Source organism: Didymella exigua (assembly GCF_010094145.1).
Source record: "Didymella exigua CBS 183.55 unplaced genomic scaffold M421scaffold_5, whole genome shotgun sequence".
Classification (NCBI taxonomy): Eukaryota; Fungi; Ascomycota; class Dothideomycetes; order Pleosporales; family Didymellaceae; genus Didymella; species Didymella exigua.
The window spans coordinates 1004835-1025888 of NW_022984779.1; the positions used below are offsets into that span (position 1 = coordinate 1004835).

Consider the following 21054-nt stretch of genomic DNA (forward strand, 5'->3'; position numbering starts at 1 on the left):
GAAGGGATACGGATTCGTGAACGGTGCGAGGGAGCGCGAGCATCTTTAAGCTTTGGAGTGACAACGCGGAGGGGCTCCACCGCTTTCAGACCTCCGTGGAAGAGCCAGTGGTTCTACGAAATGCACTGCAGACCTACCTTTACAATCAGAGCTGCAGATTCGACAGCATACTGACACGTGCGAGGCGTGCTGTCGAAGCTGAGTACGAAGAGGAGCCAAGGTTCGAAGTGGCAGGGTCCGGGAGTGAAGGCAGCAGACCCGAGTAGCTTGGGCATAGCGGAAGATCCTGGAGGCTACGTGGTGCTCATGGTACTTTCATTAGCGGAGGTTGATGTCCTGTAGGAAGGAGAGGCGCTTGAGCCAAGAGGTGCCCACGGCGAGGGTTGATGATCCAGAATGCCGGGGCCGTTAAGCTTGCATCCCTGTCTCTGCAGCAAGCAATGCCACTGCAACCATGACTGTGGTATGCCCGTAATCGGAACGGAATAGAGATCGTGGTGGTATTGATATTAGACGTTAGCCTTGGAAGTCGGGGCACATCTCTCAGGGTTTCGGAAAGAATGAAACACATCACTTTCATCTCACATCACCGAACTTTTGCTTCAGGATGACGGGAAGTTAGGAAGTTGCGGCAGGCCCTAGCATGGATCTCAAATCTCGATGGCCACGATGCATGTCGGACAAAATGGTGACCTGTCTTGCGTGATACTTTCAAGTATTGCGACTCAGGGCGCGGGAGTAACCTGCGGTAAGTTTTCCATTGGCCTCCCCCTGGCCGGAGGGTGGTCATTTTCACTGTAGCGGTGAGAGATGCATCTGATTGGCCATCGCACATGTCATTGTACGCGCTCCGACGATCTTAAATACGTAGGTGGTTCGAGCAGATTGACATTGCTGTGTTGTCCTCTACGACAGTTGTTGCAGGAAGAAACCAAAGAGGTGGGCACAGCCGAGCCGAACTTCTCACAACAATGGAAAGCACCTCCCTCGATAACAGCTTATCACCTCATCACAGCTCAACAGCAGCACTGCAATATATTTGCGATGACACACTCGCACCTCTGTCGTCAGTGCATCGCGGATTTCAGCGCCGCGTCACGGCACTGCATGTGTAAGACGGAGAACACGTGCGGCTGCAGGACCTTTCCGCGACCAATGTTCATCCAACACGAGATTTGTGGCCTGGTGAAAGAGCTTTAGCTCCCACACACCGTCCTCTTGGAACGTCCCTACGGACCAGGATAGGTCCCTTGCTTTCAGTCCAAGTGCCGATGCATACGATTTCTTGCGGTGAAGGATGAGCCAGCAAGCCAATGGAGACCAAGCCTGAGAATGCGGAGCTCACATGACTGCTGCCATCCTGGCATTCTTCCACTCATAGCTCCCTGTGTCAAGCCTCGCTATCGGTTCGAAAAGAGCGGTGGAAGGTTGGAGGCAGCCACATTAGATAACTACAGCGTATCTAGTCTTCCCGTTTGACCGGATCCAGAGTCGTTGAACTTCTTTGACCGCAGCGAAGCTCCGGTTGCCCATCGAGGTTAAGCCTGTGATCTTCAGACCGGATCAAGCAAGCAAGTTCTGCTGCAAGTCCAAGTCGGTGGCAATGCATTTGACGGGGCGTGTCTAGCTTTAGGGCGCGGTACCGAGCTTGATAGCTCTCCAATTCGCTACTTGGGCACCAGTACAGTAGCTGCACGCCAGGCTGTCGTGCATTCGACGCAATGTTCCTTCACGCCCATGTACAAGTTGTCAGTATGCGCCGACATGAGGGCGGGAAAAATGTGAATCACACCGAGGTGGGTTGCACGTCAACCATCTCGGAGGTTTATCTTGATGGCAGTCTTCCAGAATATGTACTCCACGACGCCGTGGTTTCAGAATAGTGCCGAAGCCCCGGATGACGGACCGCTTGTAGTGATCAGCCCTACCTGATTTTAACCAATCAACAGGCTTGTCCTCGGACAACTTCGACTTTGAACATATTGGCTGTTCATCACATTGCAACATATCTGCTGGCTGTGACATGCAGCATATGACAAATGATGAACAAATTATCTCCGTACATACTTAATACCCTCTCTCATAGGACAAGATGAAAAGAACTAAGCATTATCACCCACATCCGCGCAAGCATCACCGTTCTGCAGGGGTCGCCGAAGCGAAGAACGGTGTGTTTGACTGGCAGGGTGCTTGCGTTGTGGCGACCATATCATTTTTCGGGTAAAATATGCTGGCGTTTTACTGCGGTGAAACGCAGATGCTACAGGTGAAAACCTGCGTACGGACGGGCAGAAAACGCAAGGTACAGAAATGAAAGATCACTCGCACAATCAGCGTCAACCAGGCTTCGATGATAAGGTTTTTGTCTCTCATTGGTTTCTGAAGCCGCTCTTGGTCGACGTAGCTATGAAACGCCTCTACGATGTCATTGGATGGCGATCCTGATATGAGCAGAAGGTTGGTCCTGTAAATGTCCCTTTGGAGCGAGTACACTCTCTCCTATGCTGCGATACCTAGATAGAGATGGGTCAGAGCGAGGTCTTCGTACATTCGACCTTGCGCCTCTGAAAGTAGCCGATAGTTTCGTCAAACACATTGTGTGCAAAATCGATGAGATAGCCGGGCATCGCGCCCATCTGGAAGTGGAGACTCTGATGGAAGTAATGCGGCCATCGAGCTGCGAATATGATCAGATGGCCAAGGAGAGAATCCAAATGCGCTGAGTAGTGGCCGCCGGTAATGCATTGTTCTAAGCGGCCACGGAAAACAATTCGAGCCCAGTGAGTTGCGAGTGATTCGGTATCCGCATACACCGCTTTGGGCAGTGTGGTAATACTCGATCCACGTAATGGCAAGAATGGTGAGTGCATGCTTCGTAAATCGCAAATGAGTTCTAACCTCACCCACCCGTCCTGCTTGGTGATGATCTCAACGACCTCCTCGGCGACACCAGTGGATTGAAGTTAGCCGCGTACTATTGCAAGGCTGGATGCATGTAGCAACTTCTCGGAATAGATGTCCTGACTCGGCTCCGCAGCGCTGATGCTGTAGACGGCGTGAACATCTGGCAGATTCAAAGCCTGATACACAGGTATGATACCAGGGTGTAATTCGCGAGCGTGAGGGTGTGCTACATGTGATGGAACATATGATTTGTCGAAGGTGTACTGATCTCAGTCTCCACATCTTCGAACAGTGGTGCTGCTGATGGTATTTCCTCTGCCTCTCGGTCTAATGTATCCTCGACTTGGTTGTAGATCTCCCCACGTCGTTCCTAGGCGATGTGCCAGCACCACTAACTGCTCCACCGTCGTAGTGGCGAGCGGGCGAACAACCTCCGGCGGCTTGAAATCCCACAACCACTTACAAAGTACCTCTGCAAGACTCAGGTATCATCGACCTGGGAGTTGCGGAAGACTTCTGAAAATCGGCAGCACTGAGTTCCTCCCACCACGATTGCTGGAGGTACTCAAGTTGTTTCAACCGACTCATCCAACCTACCTTATCTATACTTGTCTCTTCACACCTTTCGACTAGTATCGAATTGGTGGTTTGCAGGCCTGAGTTATTAATTACAACGACGCCTATCGCGACGATTCTCCGCTCGGCAATGCCAACCTTTCAGCTCAGCAGAATTGGGACATGCGTTTGCAAGATGATGCCAGGAGTTGTGAATTCGACTTCGAATCGGAATTGGCTCCATCAACAGGTGAGGCGTTTCTCACAGCCTAGCGCCTGAAGAAATGATCTCTCCGTGAGTCAGTACTACCGGTAGTGGGCAGCGACTTATTTCCGACTCAATCGAACGTGCCCGACTGTAAAGTGTCGCATTTAACCATTAGTGACAGCTGCAATATCTTGTCGTCTCGAACTGCCTCACCAGCCCCAATATTACTGACATTCCAACTGAGGCAAAACAACTGACAACTGTGATCTGTATTTTCTGTATTTATATTTTATTTATTTACAAAACTTCATGTAAAGTCACATGGGCTTGTGGTTTAGTGGTATAATTTTCCCTTAGCATCTCGATTAACCTTACCAGTGATCGAACAGCTTCAAATAATTTGGGAAAGGTCCTGGGTTCGATTCCCAGCAAGTCCATATTTTTTTTTTCATTTTGATGAGCACAAAATAAGTGTCACTCACTGTTTATAAGGAAAGAGCAACGATGAACCTGATGATTTTTGGAAGTGGATGTCACAATTAGCACTGACTGCTCTTAGGTATGATGACAACCACTTTGCCACCACCGTATTGAAACACTAGACTTTCTAAGACTCTGGCTCCGCCATTTCTCTCGCGTCCGCTTCCTGGTCGACTGTAGTGCGCAGTACGAACACGAAGCAATCCGCGTATTAGTGTCCAGGCTACAAGCTCGTTCTGAAGAAAGCCCATCGCGAGACATGCCCTGACATCACAGAAAGTGTCGGTTCTCAGAATTCGACATAGATGAAGCTCCGAAACTAGGTAGGCTGGCCTCGTGGACACGATGCCACGCCATAACGGCCTTGGGTTCGCATTCCTACCTCTCGGTAGGGTGCAGTCAGTCACCGGCTCTGTCTAGGATTCTGAGATCAACAAGCGCACCATGCAATGGCGTGACAATGGTTACGTATGTTCTGGAGCACTTGCGAACGGCTCGAAGCCCTTAGACCGGGTCGTGCAGGCGAGGTATGGCTGATCTTTGACATGCACTATCATGATCCTATCGAATACGGGCGAATGCGGATATACGATGACGAGCCAGATCAGTCGTATTGTGCCCGGCGATGAAGATGTACGTGTTGTTTTCAACATTACCGACAGTTTTGACCAGCCTTGGGATGGGTATGAGTGGCAAGTCGAGAGATACTTCACCAACTCGTACATCGTGACGGCTGCCATCCTGTTCCTGGATGGGAAGCTAGATAATGTCATCGTGCGACAGGACCGCGGCCGGTTGACACGATGGGAGAACAAGATGCCATTGGACGAAGACTCGGACGACGAAGACGACTTCAGACGTCGCCGTTGAGGCGATGGGAACAGGTTTGGTGTTCACACGAAAGGTTTACGTGGCTTGAGAAATGACAGCTCGAGCAAATTCGTAGCATTGGCCTCTCTGTAGGCTGTGTCTTTAATGCAAGAGATGATTGTCTTATTCTAGATCATCTTGGTGCTAACGTTGTGCTATTCAATACAAACAACCACCCGTTCCAACAAGACCGGCAAACCAGGGGAGTGGGAAGCACGTGTGAGAAAGCCAGCTGAAAGTTTGTAGTAGTAGACACTAAAAGTTTGCATTATCATCGCGGATGCCTTTCCAGCTTCAGATAAAATTGGTGTCCAAGCATGTTTCAGGCAAGAAAGCAGGGAATAAGCTGTCATTTCTTAGAATGTAAGGAAGCCGTTGACTCCACTGAAGGCTCCCGGAGCCTGTGGCTTACTGGCGGACTTATCTGGGGTACCTGAGACACGATCAACTAGACAGCTGCAAGACATCGTCACACGGAGTACAAACAGCGTCGGTTATGAGATAGGGTCATGACCATGTCATCCATTAAGTATTAACTAATAATGATTACCATGCCGACTTCGACCAGACCTCCCAAACGAGCGCCCATCTGATCTAATGTCCGCGCACGCTTCATCTCCCCATCCGTCTTCTTGTGACATGCACCATACATCCCATCGTCATCTTCGTCAAACCCCGAACAGCCCAGCCGCGCAAAGAATCTGAACTCGGCGACTGGAGCTGAAGCGAATGTGTACAAGTACAAAGCCTCCCGCTCATACTCTTTGTATCGATAGCGACCGACTTGGGTATCGTCCATGCCCCCGTCATCAGGGGATTAAAAATGTTACTAAAACTGAGCTTTTCCAAAGCCAAGGATCATCCACAGCGAAGAAAGGGGCTACTGTGGGGCTGTCCGAATGCAAAACATGCAATACATGCAATCTGCGCGCTGGCGGGCGCAGACGTGGGTCGTGTGTTTCCAAGGTCTATGCTATGTGGTTCAATCGATGTGGTTGCTGAAATGCTAGCAGAAATAAAACTCCGTTGTTATGCATAAATCGTGAAGGCCATCACTGGGAGGTGTTGGTGGGCGATCGTAGGAATGTGTTGTTGGTGGAGGGCGGGTGAGGTGGTAAGGTTGCTGTGCTCAGTGCTTCGAGGGCTCAGTGTCAGAAGCAACTGTATCGCCGTCCCAGAGGCTCTGAGAATCGTCTGTAGGCGAGCGTGCGCCCAATGGGCTACGGCCACCGGTTGAGTAGGATGAGGAAGAGCCGCTGGCCCAGTCATCAGAGTCAGACTGAGGCTGGAACTCCTCGTAGATGTCCAGCATGCTGTAGCCAGTGCCGTCCTGGGGATCGCCGATCTCGACGTAGTCGTAGTCCCAGCGGAACTCCTTGTCAGGCTGGACACGCGGCAGGAAGTTGGCACGGCCGAAGAAGTAGCAGATACCAGCAACTGATAGCTGTTAGTACAAATGTTACAGGAAAATGTTGCAGGAGGTTGTTCGGGAAGACTTACGAAGACTGCCAGCAACCAGATCAACGGCGTAGTGGTGCTGAAGGTACATGGTCGACCACCACAGCCACATGGTGTAGAACACGTAGACGGGGAAAAGCCTGGGGAAGACGTGTCCCATGAAAAGTGTCTCCAAAGTTGCCCATCCAGAGTGCAGGGAAGGGAAAGCGCCGAAGACCACAGGCGAAGCCTGGAACGCAGAAGTGTACATGTCGAAACCGAGGATTCTATCCATGGCCTTCAAACCAGCGGCGTCTCCGTGAATCGAGTAGTTGGCCGGTGCCAATCCGTAGGTGTTCTCATACCATGGAGGAGAGCAGGGGAAGACCATCTGAATCAGGACGGCTGTGATGTTCATGTAGCCAAACGCGCGGGCAAAGGTGGGAAGCGTGCCGGGAGGACCCCAGATGAACATGCAGCCGCAGACAATAACCGGGGACACATAGTGAACAAGTCCGTAGGGGAACCATGCGAGCACGTCGAGCACGGTGTGCTGGTGGGCAGAAATGATGTTGCTAAGGTTGGCGCCATAGAGGATATTCTCGAGTGCGGGTAGGACGCGGACCCAGATGGCAGGGCGGTATTCTGGCGAAACATATCTGGGGTGAGGCGTTAGCATCTAGGTCTTGAAATGCTGTGTTGCCGCCTGATCAGACCTCGAATTTGCCAAGAAGACAAGAGGACACCGAAGCAAGCAGGGAAATGACGTACTTGCAGCTATTGAATAGGAACAGCCATGTTAATGTGGGAAGCAATGGAAGCAGGAACTGGCGTGTGGCAGGTATCAGAACACCACACAGGAGCGCAGTCGCAGCAAACGTCTTCGCAAAGGGGCCGGGCGCCTCGCTGACGGACAGTGAGAAGATGGCGATGATAGCCAGGAACAGGTACTGCGCGTCGTATATGCTCCAGGGATGCGTGCGCAGGGCCTTGATCGTGTCTGACGGCGACCACGAAGTCTCGAGGGATGCGATTGACGACGTCACCGACTGGCGGCTGTGGATGCGCGACTTGGTGGCCCTCCACTTCCGGCGCACGCGGTGGGGAATGTAGGCGGAGAGGCCGGCGACCTTGGTGGGCGAGAGCATGCTGGCGACGGGTGTGGTGGCAGGGTGCTGGCTGACGAAATATTTGGCGGTGCGCGGTCGAGCAGAGGCGGAATGTTTGGGTGAAGGGTCTTGCGCAGGCAGCGGCGAGGCAGCGGCGAGGCAGCGGCGAGGCAGCAAGAGGTCAGCGTCGAGAAAACCAACAGGCCTGGGGAGCGGCGGTTAGTATTAGAGGCCGTGGAAGATGGCGGATGCTGAGCCCAGGGCTTACGGCGCTAACCGACTGCGGCAAAGGCAATTTCCCACGCGACCACCGCCAGTCGTGCGAGGGCCTTGCTCGGATCGCGATGCTGCGGCTTGCCAGGTAATGCTTTGTCCGCGATTGCTAGAGTCGAGATGGACAATACCTGCAAGCATCTGCGACAACACTACAAAGACAGCGCTGAGAGGCGCAAACTGCATTCCAGTGCTCATGCGAGGACGTGGTCCTGATAGCACTCGCGCTCACGTTTCGACGTCGCACGGCGTCTTGCGTGTCTCCGGATGGGATGCGCCCAAACCTGCCAAGACCGCTCAAACAAAGGCTTTCACCGGAGCAAAACAGCTGTGATGCACCGATGCATTAGCCTGGCCTAGCCCGCAATGACGTCACTACATCGCGCCAACATCAAATCTTGAAGGCGCTTCCCTACGTCAATCAACCACAGCATGACCTTGATAGCATAAACTTGGGTCCTTGACAGCATGACGCTGACAGAGTAGTCTACTTTCAGATTGCTGACGAACTGTTGACGACCGTTTCCTGCGCTGTGTAAGCAACAGCCTCACAGTCGCCGCAGCAATCACGTCTCACAGCCCCAGCCTCATCTGCACACGAAACGACCACGCAGCTCCTCAACACTGGCAGCCCGCTGCCAGATAATCTGCCCACTCTGCACGACGCCAACCTTGCGCAAAAGGCCGCCGTCCAATCGCACCACCTACGCAGGGAAGCACCGATTAGGCGCTCGGCATCTCGCACGCTCCGCGTGCCGTTGGTTGTCCGTCAGCAGAATGTGAGTCTGTCGGCGCTCTTGGCGCAACTCTCACCACAGTAATCTCCCTTGCCCAACACTTTTGGCTGCCGTGACTCGCTGCTTTTCGTCCGACCCGCCGCAACTTTTGCACCTCGCACGAGCTCGCTATGCCTGTCACTTTCTTGTACGAGAGAAATATCGAAACCACGACAGCTCCACTCCGAACTGCGAGATTTTCAACGGCTTCTCCAAGTCTAGACGGCCCTTTCTCCAAGCTCTGCACATCGCAATCTGAAACCCCAAATTGTCTGACTCTACCTTTGCAAACCTCGTTCTAGCCGCCTGCTAGCCCTCACGATAGGTCCAGCCAAGCATCATCGTACACAGAAGTAAACAAAGGCTGGTGCCTGAGGCACAACATCTTCCTCTCCTATACGTATCCTTCCACAACAGCCCCCGCCCGGTGCCCACACCCAGCCATATCTAGCCCTGCAAGTATCGCCCTCACATAAACACCTGCTCCACAGACCTCTCATGCACGTCGTCGAGCACCGGTCTCGTACCACGACCAATCCCTGCCCGGATAACTGCCAAAACAGCCCCCAACCGCTGCTCTAAAACAAAGCCCTGTCAGCTGCATGCCCCAAGTTGTCAAACAGCCAAACAACGCCTCGCGGCGCTCAAAACAGCGAATCAGCCTTGACTGCGCGATATGCAAGAGCATCCCGTCCTGTTCGCGTTGTTCGCGTTTCACATCCCAGCGTCGCGAACACGTTGGAATACGCTGGCGAGACGCGGCGTATTTCACGATGTGGCTACAGACTCTCAGCCCTCCCTTGTCTTCTGCGGCCGCCGAGATCGTAAACAGGGCCGTGCGCTGATGCGAACTCATGCTCTGCTTTGCCGGCATGTCTTCGCAAATTGCCCGTTTGCCGCCGCATTGTGAGGGCAGGGGCCGGATCGGCGCTACCGCAGGTAACTGTCTGTGACGAGGTGATGAAGATACTGGTGTGACGGGACGGTGCAAGATAGATTGATGATGCGATTCGTGGAAGTAATGCTAAAGCTATTGCTGTTATGAAGGGCATCCATCATGATGCCGTATGCATGCTATGCTCAAATGCGAACCGGCACCGAAGTACATCGAAACAACAATTAAACGCCGACCATGCTTCATCAACGCTGAATACAGCAATATCCCAATAAAAAAATCTTCGTCTAGACAGTGTCAATCAGATCCTCCACAAATTCGTCCAGCTCGATGATCTTAAACTGCTGACCCCACTTCAGCCTGAACTTCTTATTCCTATACCCACCGTTGGTCTGCTGTCTCCAGCTGATCAACTCAACCTTCCACCCACGTTTGAGCGCCCTTTCCACGTGCGCCAAGAAACCATCTGACATCTCCGCCACGTTGCCGTCACCCGTCGCAAGCACCATGGTGCTGGGCACATCGGTATCAATGATGCTCTGGCACATCTTTAAATGGAGAATCTCGTCGACACCCTGCTCCACCCATCTCGGGGCGGAAGGGGTCTTGGGAGCAGCAGGGCCCGTTTCAGAGTCGCTGCCACTGCCAGAGCGGAGTTGCTGCGCCTTGTGCCAGCCTAGCCTTTTGACGTCGTCGAAGAATTTCTTCTTCTCCGAGTCATCACGGCTGATGAAGACTTGTTCTTGTAGGATGCTTTCGTAGCCTACCGCCTTGGAGGTCTCGACAAGCTTCTTGATTTGGGGGAGAGGGTTGGCTTCGCGGTGAGAGCCGGCGAAGACACGCTTTGCGACTGGTCGACGGCGCTCGAGAAGGAGTGCGAGGCTGTCGAAAGCCATGTCGTATTGGCGTACACCGTACTTGCGCAAAAGATCCTTGAATCCGATCATGATATTTGAGGCATCGACGAAGATGTGTATACCCTCAGCCATGGTCTTCTCGTTGACCAGCTGTCTGGGAGCAACAATATATTTAGCGTCACCAGGGAACGTGTCGAGGAGCTTAGTGTGAAAATGGATGTGTCGCTCGACTGAAGGTCTGATCGTAATCGACTCAAGAGCCTTGTAAGGTGTAGTAAAAGTTCGTGCAGGCGTGGGGCCCGTAACAGGTGCTGGCGTCGGTGTTGAAGGTTGCGCGACTACAGCCGGCTGCGATGATCGTGAAACTGTGGTAGGGCGAACAGTCCGCGGTACAAGACCATGGCTAGCGCCATACTCAAGGGCAGTAGGTGTAACAGGTCGTGTGGTTCGCGGTTCAGTCGAGGCAGGCTGCAATTGTGGTGTCGCAATCTGCGCAGAGTTTACGCGCTGCTCGACGGCAGGGCGCTGCGACTTACCAGGAGCTGGTGTCTGTGGATCCTTCTTTTGCGGCGAGATGACAGGAACCGGCTCGACAACAGGAACAAGAGTGGCAGGCCTAACCTTGGCTCCCACATTGGGCCGTGACTGAGGTCGAAGCTGCTTTACGGGAGACGCAGGTTGAGGTGCTTTCGTGGGATATTTGGTTGAGGCTGACTTTGTGGGGGACTCAGAACGCAGCTCCTTTGAGGAGGAGCGACTTCTGGGCTTCTTCGACGGGGTCTGCTCGACGTCGACAGTTCCAGGCAGTAAGATAGGTGCAGCGGTGGCCACAGTGGCAGGCCTAGCTCCGAAGATGCTCTCAATCTGCTTCTGCAGCTGCTTGCGCTGGGCTTCCCTGAATGGTCCCTTCGTCTGATGCTTCTGTACTTGTATCTTCTCTTCTTCTAATTTCTGCTGCTGCTCCTTCTCGGCCTGCTGTCGAGCCCGCTTGCGTTGCTTCTTGGTCAACACAGCTTGCGTGTCATCTGTGCCTGTAGTAGGCTCTGATAGATTTGCGTTGTATTCAAAGCGCGGGGATGGTAGGAGCACATCGCCTGCATTGCTAACGCCCGAGGACTCCGGGCCTGAGGGCGACAACGAAAGCGGAGGTAGCGGCAAATCATCTGCTATGCCAAGGTCTTCGAACAGCTTCACGAAGCTGCCTAGCCGAATCCCGCCATCGGGCGGTGCAAAGCTTGGTTTTACGATGGGTGTGCGATTCTCGAGCTTAGGAGAGCCAACATCGTGTACGTCAGAAGAGTCGATGAGATCGAAGACCGAGCCAAAGTCCCAGCCTTTAGCGGCAGGTTGTGAAGTCATTGGAGGATGGACGTCGCTTGCGACTGATCAAATATGGTCGGGATAGTCGTGTTTTGGGAAGTCGTGGGCTAGAATGTGAATAGTACTGGAAGCTGTTAGCTCAGTGAGCCGCGGAGGTGGCAGACGCAGCACGGCGACAAACATGCGTGAGCTTCAGCGCAGCTTGATAGCAGGGCTGAAGTAGCCTATAGCAGGCTATCAAGATGCTGCGGTTGATGACTTAGGCAGGAGCGGTGCAGGCGCAAACGTACAGTGCAACTTGTTTCGAAACAGTAGTGTGAATTGCATGCGCATGATCAGACCAGCGTGACAATGCTCTAAGATTACGTGTCTCGAACAGACATGTGTAATGCTGAAAGATATGTGAGAGAAGAAACAAAAGGATGCAGGGCAGTGAGCGTTGTAGGTGTGCTTGGTAGGTAAAGCTGCGGTGGCGGCGGGGGAGATCGTCTTAGACCAAACCTCAGCCTCAAGAGTCAATGCGCTAGGACGGTGAATCATGCGAATCGCCACTTGCGACCCAAGATGAGGATAACAGATGACAACTGTCGATATTTTAACAGATCTCAAAGCGGACAGCACCGGCATCATTCACAGATCCAGCGTCATCATTCTGATGAAAGATGGCGGCGCTGCTTCTATAGACCCTGACGTCGACGAGACCAGCCGTGGAGCCAGCGAATCGGGCGTTATCGTTCACCGCAGGCATCTGACGCTGTCGAGCATTTTTGTTCAGTGAATCAATACAAAAGTGCTAAAAGACTGATGTTTGCATTCGAGCGCGTTCATCCCCTATCACAGGTCTCAGAAAGCTATACTTGCATAACGCCAACGTTCTCATGGGCCATGGTAATGTCTGCGTGACGTTGTACATAAAGCTGAGCTGTACGATGCATGATCTGCCCCGTCAGCTGCTAGTTTGTTTCTCAGGCACACCTTATCACTGAATTCACTGAATCTGCCCGTCTCAACACCTCATCTCTTTGATCAAAACAATGCCTTCTTCGTATCCACTCCCTAGTCGACCAAGCAACTATCATCTTGCCTCGGCCATACCTCAATCAGCCCCACATTCCAACATTGCCAAAGTACCCCTCCACAAGTCCATGGATACCCCAACTTTCCCATGACATTGCAATAATGTCCGCCGACTTCTGGGCCGGCTACGTCTCCGGCGCTGTGGGCATCATAATTGGCAACCCACTCGATCTCGTCAAGACGCGACTACAAGCCGGGTCCGCACAAGACGCCTCGTCCGGGACGTCGACAGCGGTAGCTGGACCGCGCAGCTTCAAAGGGCAATTTGAGAACGCCGGGACGCTGGTCAGAGGTACGTTCACCTCCGTTCTGCTTGACAACCAACCAGTCTTTGTCCTGAAGGAAACAACAGCTAATCACAGCAATGAAGTGTAGGCGCAACAGCACCAATCCTCGGCTATGGCGCACTAAACGCCCTGCTCTTCATGACATACAACCGCACGCTCACATTCCTCGGTGACTCCCCCAGTGCGCCGAAATCTTTCGCGAAAGTCTTCCTCGCCGGCTCAACAGGCGGCTTCGCGTCCTTCGTTGTTTCCGCGCCCACAGAGCTCATCAAGTGCCGCGCACAAGTAGCAACCGACAGACAAGCGACGAGCTGGTCGATTGCGCGGCAGATCTGGAGGAAAGATGGGGTGAGGGGGCTATACTATGGGGGCGGGATAACGAGTGTGCGCGATGCGGTGGGATACGGGTTTTAGTAAGCTGCGCGGTGCAGGGCAGAGGGGCATTGGCTGACAAGTATAGTTTCTGGTCTTATGAGTGGTGTAAGCAGAAATGGAGCTCACCGGATGATACGGATAGGGAGACGGCCTTCAAGGTGTTGATGTGTGGAGGGCTTGCTGGGATAGTGACGTGGGCGTCCATCTTTCCGCTGGATGTGATCAAGACCAGAGTGCAGACACAGGTGCTACAGCCAGAGCCTGTGCGTGGAGGTGAGCAGCATACACTGCTCCATGCTGGAGGACGACAAACGCACATGGGCGCCATACAGATCGCCAGACATGCGTTCCAGACTGAAGGCGCTAGCGTCTTCTTCAGAGGACTGGGCATTTGCAGTGTGCGAGCTTTTATTGTCAATGCTGTACAATGGGCCATGTATGAATGGATGATGCGCATCTTGCAGCAGCAATAGAGTACATCATAAGGCATATCAGCAATAAGCAATCACACACGTGAGATCTGTACAATCTGGTTGATGTCCGACCCATCCGATAGTTCGCATTTTAGAATACAGTAGGAAAATTTTGTCGACCGCCAAATGATCCATGATGAGAGCGCAGATGATCCTTTCCGAATAGCAGTCTCATGGAGATGCGCAGTGTAAGTGTGAAAGATGTTCCCTAACATGAAGAATGACCGCAGATGAGCGTGCAAACATACTCCTTCGCCGTCGCTTGAACAAACCCCTACATCCCGGCTGGAAGCAGCTTTACATGATCTGGTCCTGTGTCAAGCCACCAGTGTGCTCGGTGCCCTCCATGATGTCGCCGTTGTTCTGGTTTGTGTACTTCACGTACGACAGACCAAGAGGCCTGCCACCGTACTGGTATCCTGTGAACTTGGCTGTCGATATATTAGCGGTGGTCGAGAAAATAAGCAGAGAGTCGTGACTTACCGATAGCTGTCTCGGCATCGGGCTGCTGCTCGAATTCGACGACACCGGTTCCACGGGAGCGACCGTTGGGCTCATACTGAATCTCAGCACGTGCTACCTTACCAATGGTTGTGAACAACTCAACCAGGTCCTCGTTACTGGTGGACCAAGGCAGGTTACGAACGTAGATGAGGTTACTGGGCTCGCCTCCAGAAGCAGCGAAGTCGGTGAAGGGGTTGGGCGGGTTCGAGGGACCGTTGGGATCGAAACCAGGTCCGGCAGGCGACCCACCAAAGCCTCCGCCAAATCCACCACGACCTCCGAATCCACCGCCGCCGAAGCCGCCGCGAGCGCCAAAGCCTCCGCGAGCACCGAAGCCTCCACCTGCACCGAAGCCTCCACGACCTCCGAAGCCGCCGCGTCCACCGAAGCCAGTGTTACCAGCAAAGCGGTCTTCACGAACCTCGAGGTTACGGCCCTGCCAGTCGTATCCGTTGAACTGAGTGATGGCATTCCTGGCATCGTCCACGGTCTCGAACGCGACAATACCAGAGCCCTTCGGTCGACCATCTGGCGCGATGTGGACGTCAGCGCGAAGCACAGATCCGGTATGAGCAGCCTGACGGAAGAGGTCCTTCAGGTCCTGCCAGCCAACGTTGTATGGCAGCTGGTTGTTATGTTAGCCAAATGTCCTGTGTGAGTCAATGGTGACTACGTGGGGTACAAACGTTGGCAACGTAGACCTGCCTGCCACCGGCGCCGGGAGCGCCTCCTCCCCCTGGTGGGCCGCCAAAGCCGCCCTGGAATCCACCACGGCCCATGCCGCCTTCAAATCCTCCGCGCGAGGTACCGGGGTTGGTGAAACGAGGCTCGGCCTCTCGGTCTTCGCGAACGTATACGAGTCGGCCCATCAAGTTTTGGTTGCTGAGCGTCGCGACGGCATTCTGTGCCTGCTCCCGAGTCGCATATTCCACGATGCCACAGCCCTACACCCAAGCAAAAGCCAGTCAACCTCCATCCTTCTCACGATCAAGACCAGCCATCAAGTTATTACCTTTGACATTCCGTTCGGTAGCAATAAGACATCGGCGAAAAGAACCTCGCCAGCTGTGCGCGCATTAGCACGCGACATCTTCCAGGTATCAGGCAACCGTACCTTGTCGCATGAAGTCCTTGAGATGATGCCACTTGACATCGTAGGACAGGTTGCCAACGTAGACACGGCGATCCTGCTGAGACGAGTCGCGAATGCTTTGCATCATGTTGTCTTTGTTTTCTGTCGAACGAGGCGCTCCTCCGCGACTAGCTCCGTATGACTGATAACTTCCTGATCCCTGTGCACCGCCCGTCGGGGATCGCGAACGACGTTCACTGCGGCGATAGTCGTCTCGGCTGCGTGAGCGGCTGCGAGGGGAGTATGATCGTCTAGAGCGACGCGGCGAGCGAGATCGTCTGCGAGGAGAGCGGTCGCGCTGATCGTAATTATCAGCTTCGTACGACATGATTGCAACGCTCAAGCAATTGCGATGTGACGAATGTGGGAGAGGGGAACGGCGAGAAGATGGGGAGTGCGCGCGTTCGATGAGGCTGGATGGGGGAGGTCGCGAGGTGAGTGAGCCACGGTTGGTCGGAGCTCTCGAGTTGACAAGCGCGGCAGGTGCCGACGTCACGTGCCGGCCTCCCCACGAGCGCGAACCATGGAAGCAGATGAGATGGTTCGCAACTATTATTGGAAACGTGTCCAATTCAAGCCTCTCACCATACCTCAAATCCTGATAGAACCTGACTGTTTGCGGCGGTCGCTCACGCCACGCTCGTTCTTGGGGAAGACGGAGATAAGAGATCAAGGAAGCATGTTGTACTTACAGTTTCACTGGGTCGGTAATTATCGTCTGGAGGGGTGAAGGTCAGCAGGAAAGGTGTCAAGATGAATTAGAAAGAGCACTGTGATGGTGCAAGAAGGAGGGGAAGTTATGGGCGAGGGGCTCTTAGCACTTACCCATCTCGAGCACGGCTCCAGCGGATTAATAGAATCTGCTACCGTGACACGCCTCAGCAGAATTTCCTCAAGACCGGTCCTGATAGTGGCCGCGTCCTGCCAGCTGAAACGGGGACCAGTAGTGCACGCTGAATGCACAGCGCAGCTGCAGAGGGTGCAGGTTGCTTGCTTCTGCTGCCTTCTGTTGATGACGCCTGATGGGGCCTCGATAGAGCAAGCCTCTCACGGCACAACAGAAATCCGACCAATAGCGGGCGGGAAGTGAGCACCGAGAGCTCGATGGGGTCCCGAAGGTCTGGGTTGGCTGTTGACGGCGAGGGACGAGGGTGCAGGCTGATCGGGAGATGCGGTGTCAGCCTTGGAGGACGGCGGCCTTGGCGAGCTTCTGATCTTCAAGAGTGTCACCAGAAAGCAGCACAATGCTGTATTTTCGAGCACGAATGCGCAAACAATTGTGCTCTGCACAGCGCTTCTGCCTCTGGGCACCTTGTTGGTCGTGACTGCTCGATAAGTCCGGAGTGGGGAGGGATGATCCACTCTGAACCGAGCGGGCCAAACGGAAGGAACGTGCCTTCTACTTCGGCAGACGCTCTTCTTTAGTGCCAGATCTCCATAGATTGATTTTGGCTATGGCATCTGCTCAGTCCTTTCGACAACAAGTACCACCATGCCAGCAGTTTGGACCATCATCCTCAAGCGAGATCACGCACTCGTGAATACTACCAACCAATTCTCCGGTGGCGCATGGATTTGAGTTGCCCGTCACTCAAGGTGCAGTCGCGGTAATCAATCTCAAGACTCATCTATCCTCGAGAGCTCGGTGCTATTTCACCAGACACTGGCGAATGCATCTTGACTCCTCTACATTCAGCTTGACTGCAGCCACACAAGCTCAAGCGTCGATTTGTACACTGTATGTACACAGCTTCAGCGAGTCCGGACCCAGCTGCATCGTCGATGCGAGCAGGAGATGTTCGGGCCGCAGACTGAAACCCTGGCATTCGGCCGGCTGCCTGCGTAGACCTGCATGGCCCCAGTGCTACGATGAAATTATCGATGCGGAACTCTGATACCAGTTCTGCGTACAGTCGGCGGCGAAGCGTGCAAACCATTTTTTCCTTGGGATTGAACCCACTCGACCCAGCAAGACTTCTTCCATGTCTCGACTCTATCTCAGCGCTTCTCACTCGCTTGCCAAGTCTATGTTACAGCTGATCGGCGTAAACAGGTCAACAAAGAAATGGGCTTCAACAGAGCGAAAGTTTACGCCTGCTCGCCAAATGCACACACCATAACGTGTAGCACAGATCTGAGCAATGCAACTGCACCCTCACGTTGGCACCACCTGAGTACTGCGACTGTCAGCGAAGCAACGCAAGCAACGAGAGGGAAGCCTTCGTGAGACACGCAACTGCAACAGTCTGACCACCTAATTCTGCATCAGTCATCGGCCAGACTTGGTCTAGACCACAGACGCGATTCACGACATTATTCGGCTGATCAACCACGCGTCTGCGCTTCTTCTCAGGTCACGATCACGTGATCCGAAGTGCCTAAGGCCGGAATTTTAATGTACGTGGCGGCCCATATTTACAGCTCTTGCCCGGTCGTGGCGATTAGTTGGTGTGCAACTTCAGTGCGTAAACGTGGTCGATGCACAGGCACAGATCGCCTAACGTTTCTCTCACGCCCTCGAGGCTCCCAATTATCCATCGATGAGTGTTACGCATACAAAGAAGCAAAAAGCAGGGTCTGACAATGTAGGAGCTGGAAATAGCTCGCACAGCCTGAGCTATTTTGACAAGTTTATCACACACTGCTCTTAGAGTTTGATATCTTGGCGCACACGTATCTAGAACGGCATTCGCTTCCTCTTTCATGTAACGATTACGGATCAGCCTCATGACAGGAACTTCTTGCGGCATCTCTATCTCGAGGATTCGGTATGTTGACGTCACGTACCCTGGAGGATTTAACGGGGAAGAAGGCCGGTCAGGCGAGAAAGCCAGTCCCTGCACCATTTCAGTCGAAGACACACGAGAACAGTGGGGCGAATATCAAAAGAGCCCGCAATTGTTTGAGAGTTCTGAAAATCGTTCTCTCTCGAAGTCGCCGCCCGAGCATTCGCCGATAGAGGAAGGGGGGCCATCCCGAAGTCGGCCTTAGCGGCGACAAGCTTCCATCAGCAAAACATTCGACGATCAAGACGATTTTGAGCCCGAGCGAACTCCGTCAAGAGTGTCAATCTCTGTTTCCTTGTCGTGGTTTTTGCAAACTTTGACTGACCGCACTTGGTATAAGATGCTAAAGCCCCTTCCCCACCATGCTGCATGCAGATCACGACCAGTCTTCAATCTTTTGGCGCACTCAGTATCTCGTCATTCTTTCGTAGTACTCGCCCGGCTTAAGAACTTTCATCGAAAACCTCATTGGCGTCTAGGACGCTCAAAGCTTAACTGACGGCATCCACTGGACTCAACGTACTATGGCTACTGAAGGCATCGTAGAACCCATGACGAGAGACTTCGCCTCACCGTCCAACCTTACACGAGCATCATCGGACTCCAGTGTCTCAGGACACACAGCCGTGGAGCATGAGAAGTCCCGGCGTCTCACACGGGAGCCAACACGCGATGGCGCCGACGTAGTCAACCTTCCTATCCGAACGCTCAGCAACGAAGCCAACTTGGACGAGTATACTCAAGAGACAATCGATGGTCAGATATCTAGAATCCACACGAACAAGACGGGTAAGATCGAGCGATATGAGTTGGTCACATGGAAGATCGATGACCCGGAGAACCCCAAGAACTGGTCGAAAGCGTACAAGTGGTGGTGCACAATGTGCGTTGCTATCACTTGCTTCGTCGTGGCCTTCAACTCTGCTGTTGTCACTGCGAATCTTGCAGGCGTCTCGGAGACCTTTAATGTCAGTGAGGAGGTCTCTCTTCTGACTATTACTTTGTTCGTTATCGGTTTCGGTGTTGGGTAAGTTGGTGTCATCCACGATTTGAGGTGAACGCTACTAACATGAAGGTAGTCCCATGGCCTTTGCGCCTTTCTCAGAGATCTGGGGTCGTCGCCCGATCTACGGTGTCACACTCTTCTTCGCTGTTGTATTCACCATTCCTGGAGCCGTCGCGCAGAACATCGGCACCCTCCTAGTCACCCGTTTCATCGCTGGTGTGGCCTTCTCTGCGCCTATGTCTCTAGTCGGTGGAACACTGGCCGATCTATGGAAGAACGAGGAGCGAGGTGTGCCAATGGCAGCGTTCTCTGCTGCTCCTTTCATCGGACCCGGTGTCGGTCCTCTTGTCGGTGGCTTCCTCGGCGATGCCAAGGGCTGGCGGTGGCTCTACTGGATCCAGCTCATCCTCTCCGGCGTGGCCTGGATTCTCATCACCTTCACCGTGCCTGAGACCTACACTCCCACACTGCTCGCCAAGCGGGCCAAGAAGATGCGCAAAGAGACTGGCGACGACAAGTACGTCACTGAGCAGGACATCGATACGCGCCCTTTCAGCCAGCGCCTCACCCTCTTCCTCATCCGACCTTTCCAGCTCCTCTTCCGCGAACTCATCGTCTTCTTCATTTCCCTGTACATGTCCGTCCTCTACGGCCTACTGTACATGTTCTTTGTCGCCTACCCAATCGTCTACCGAAAAGGCAAGGGTTACTCCGCCAGCTCAACAGGCTTAATGTTTATCCCACTAATCGTCGGCGTCCTGATGAGCGCCGCCTGCGCCCCGCTCGTCAACAAGCACTACATGAAGCTCGTTCACAAGCACAACGGCAAGCCGCCGGCCGAAGCCCGTCTGTACCCCATGATGATGAGCTGCTGGTTCATCCCCATGGGTCTCTTCATCTTCGCTTGGACATCGTACCCCGACCTGCACTGGGCGGGCCCCGCGTTCGGCGGCTTCCCCGTCGGCTTCGGATTCATCTTCCTGTACAACTCGGCGAACAACTACCTCGTAGACTCGTACCAGCACCAGGCGGCTTCGGCGCTGGCGGCCAAGACGTTCATCCGCAGTTTCTGGGGCGCGGCGGTCGTGCTGTTCACGAATCAGATGTATGGCCGCTTGGGTAATCAGTGGGCGAGTACGCTTCTGGCGCTCATTGGGCTAGCATGTTGTGCGATTCCGTTTGTGTTTTTTGCGTATGGCGCCAAGATTCGCGCGCATTCGCATTATGCTTATAGTGAGGATGAGGAGAATGACGGCGGGAAGCAGGCGGCGTAGCCATTGTACGGGTTCAGGTAGCGCGTGGAGTCTAGGTAGTACGGTGGAGGAGACTTGTGATGGTATGACAAGCATTGTCGGCGTTCAATACCTACGCAACGTGGAATTTAACAAGTTGTCGTCAATTCACCTACTAGAATTTTGTGACGACTTCGTTGACTAGCTTACATGGCAAAGAGTCGGCCTAGTCAACCAGCGAAGCGTTGCAGCACGTCTTCGTATCCATTGCATTAATGCAGGGCGTGCCCAGGGTGTCAAAGCCGCGTCCAACGCAACATGGTCAAACTTGCTGAATGCGGCAGGTTCAGTGCGACGGCGTGAATCTAGCAGCACTGGTGGCGGACCTTGTGTAACACTACCAGGTGCTATATTCGACACCTGTTAAGAGTTGCCGTATCTGGTATGTTGTTTGCGAGACCAAGATCCCTGTTGTGAGAGGGACTGGGGGTTCTTTGT

At 53.6% G+C, this 21054-nt stretch overlaps 6 protein-coding genes and 1 non-coding gene across 7 annotated transcripts; 3 read left to right on the top strand and 4 right to left on the bottom strand.

The window, feature by feature from the left end:
• The first annotated feature begins 3990 nt into the window (after positions 1-3990).
• Positions 3991-4104, top strand: M421DRAFT_t28. The gene has a single exon. It is a non-coding gene; the product is annotated as a tRNA-Ala (tRNA).
• Positions 4105-6146: 2042 nt separating this feature from the next.
• Positions 6147-7602, bottom strand: M421DRAFT_98919 (aureobasidin resistance protein Aur1; the record flags this gene model as incomplete). Its single annotated transcript, XM_033598680.1, has 3 exons — positions 6147-6454; positions 6518-7113; positions 7226-7602. The coding sequence occupies 3 exons, from the start codon at positions 7600-7602 to the stop codon at positions 6147-6149; spliced, it is 1281 nt and encodes a 426-aa protein (XP_033452120.1).
• Positions 7603-9011: 1409 nt separating this feature from the next.
• On the bottom strand, positions 9012-9640 carry M421DRAFT_322475 (uncharacterized protein). The gene has a single exon (XM_033589307.1). The coding sequence runs from the start codon at positions 9484-9486 to the stop codon at positions 9109-9111; it is 378 nt and encodes a 125-aa protein (XP_033452121.1). The 5' UTR covers positions 9487-9640; the 3' UTR covers positions 9012-9108.
• Positions 9617-12123, bottom strand: M421DRAFT_417617 (uncharacterized protein). The gene is made up of 2 exons (XM_033591533.1): positions 11866-12123; positions 9617-11808 (listed from the first exon to the last, which is right to left on the bottom strand). Exon 2 carries the CDS (start codon positions 11721-11723, stop codon positions 9795-9797), a length of 1929 nt encoding a protein of 642 aa, XP_033452122.1. The 5' UTR covers positions 11724-11808; positions 11866-12123; the 3' UTR covers positions 9617-9794.
• Positions 12124-12863: 740 nt separating this feature from the next.
• Positions 12864-13896, top strand: M421DRAFT_98921 (mitochondrial carrier; the record flags this gene model as incomplete). Its single annotated transcript, XM_033598681.1, has 3 exons — positions 12864-13053; positions 13146-13461; positions 13509-13896. 3 exons carry the CDS (start codon positions 12864-12866, stop codon positions 13894-13896), a joined length of 894 nt encoding a protein of 297 aa, XP_033452123.1.
• M421DRAFT_417620 (RNA-binding domain-containing protein) lies at positions 13819-15554 on the bottom strand. The gene is made up of 4 exons (XM_033591534.1): positions 15515-15554; positions 15087-15465; positions 14380-15025; positions 13819-14327 (listed from the first exon to the last, which is right to left on the bottom strand). Exons 2-4 carry the CDS (start codon positions 15267-15269, stop codon positions 14194-14196), a joined length of 963 nt encoding a protein of 320 aa, XP_033452124.1. The 5' UTR covers positions 15270-15465; positions 15515-15554; the 3' UTR covers positions 13819-14193.
• A 3288-nt stretch (positions 15555-18842) lies between these two features.
• On the top strand, positions 18843-20598 carry M421DRAFT_90084 (multidrug resistant protein; the record flags this gene model as incomplete). Its single annotated transcript, XM_033597824.1, has 2 exons — positions 18843-19345; positions 19398-20598. 2 exons carry the CDS (start codon positions 18843-18845, stop codon positions 20596-20598), a joined length of 1704 nt encoding a protein of 567 aa, XP_033452125.1.
• Between the last annotated feature and the right edge of the window lie 456 nt (positions 20599-21054).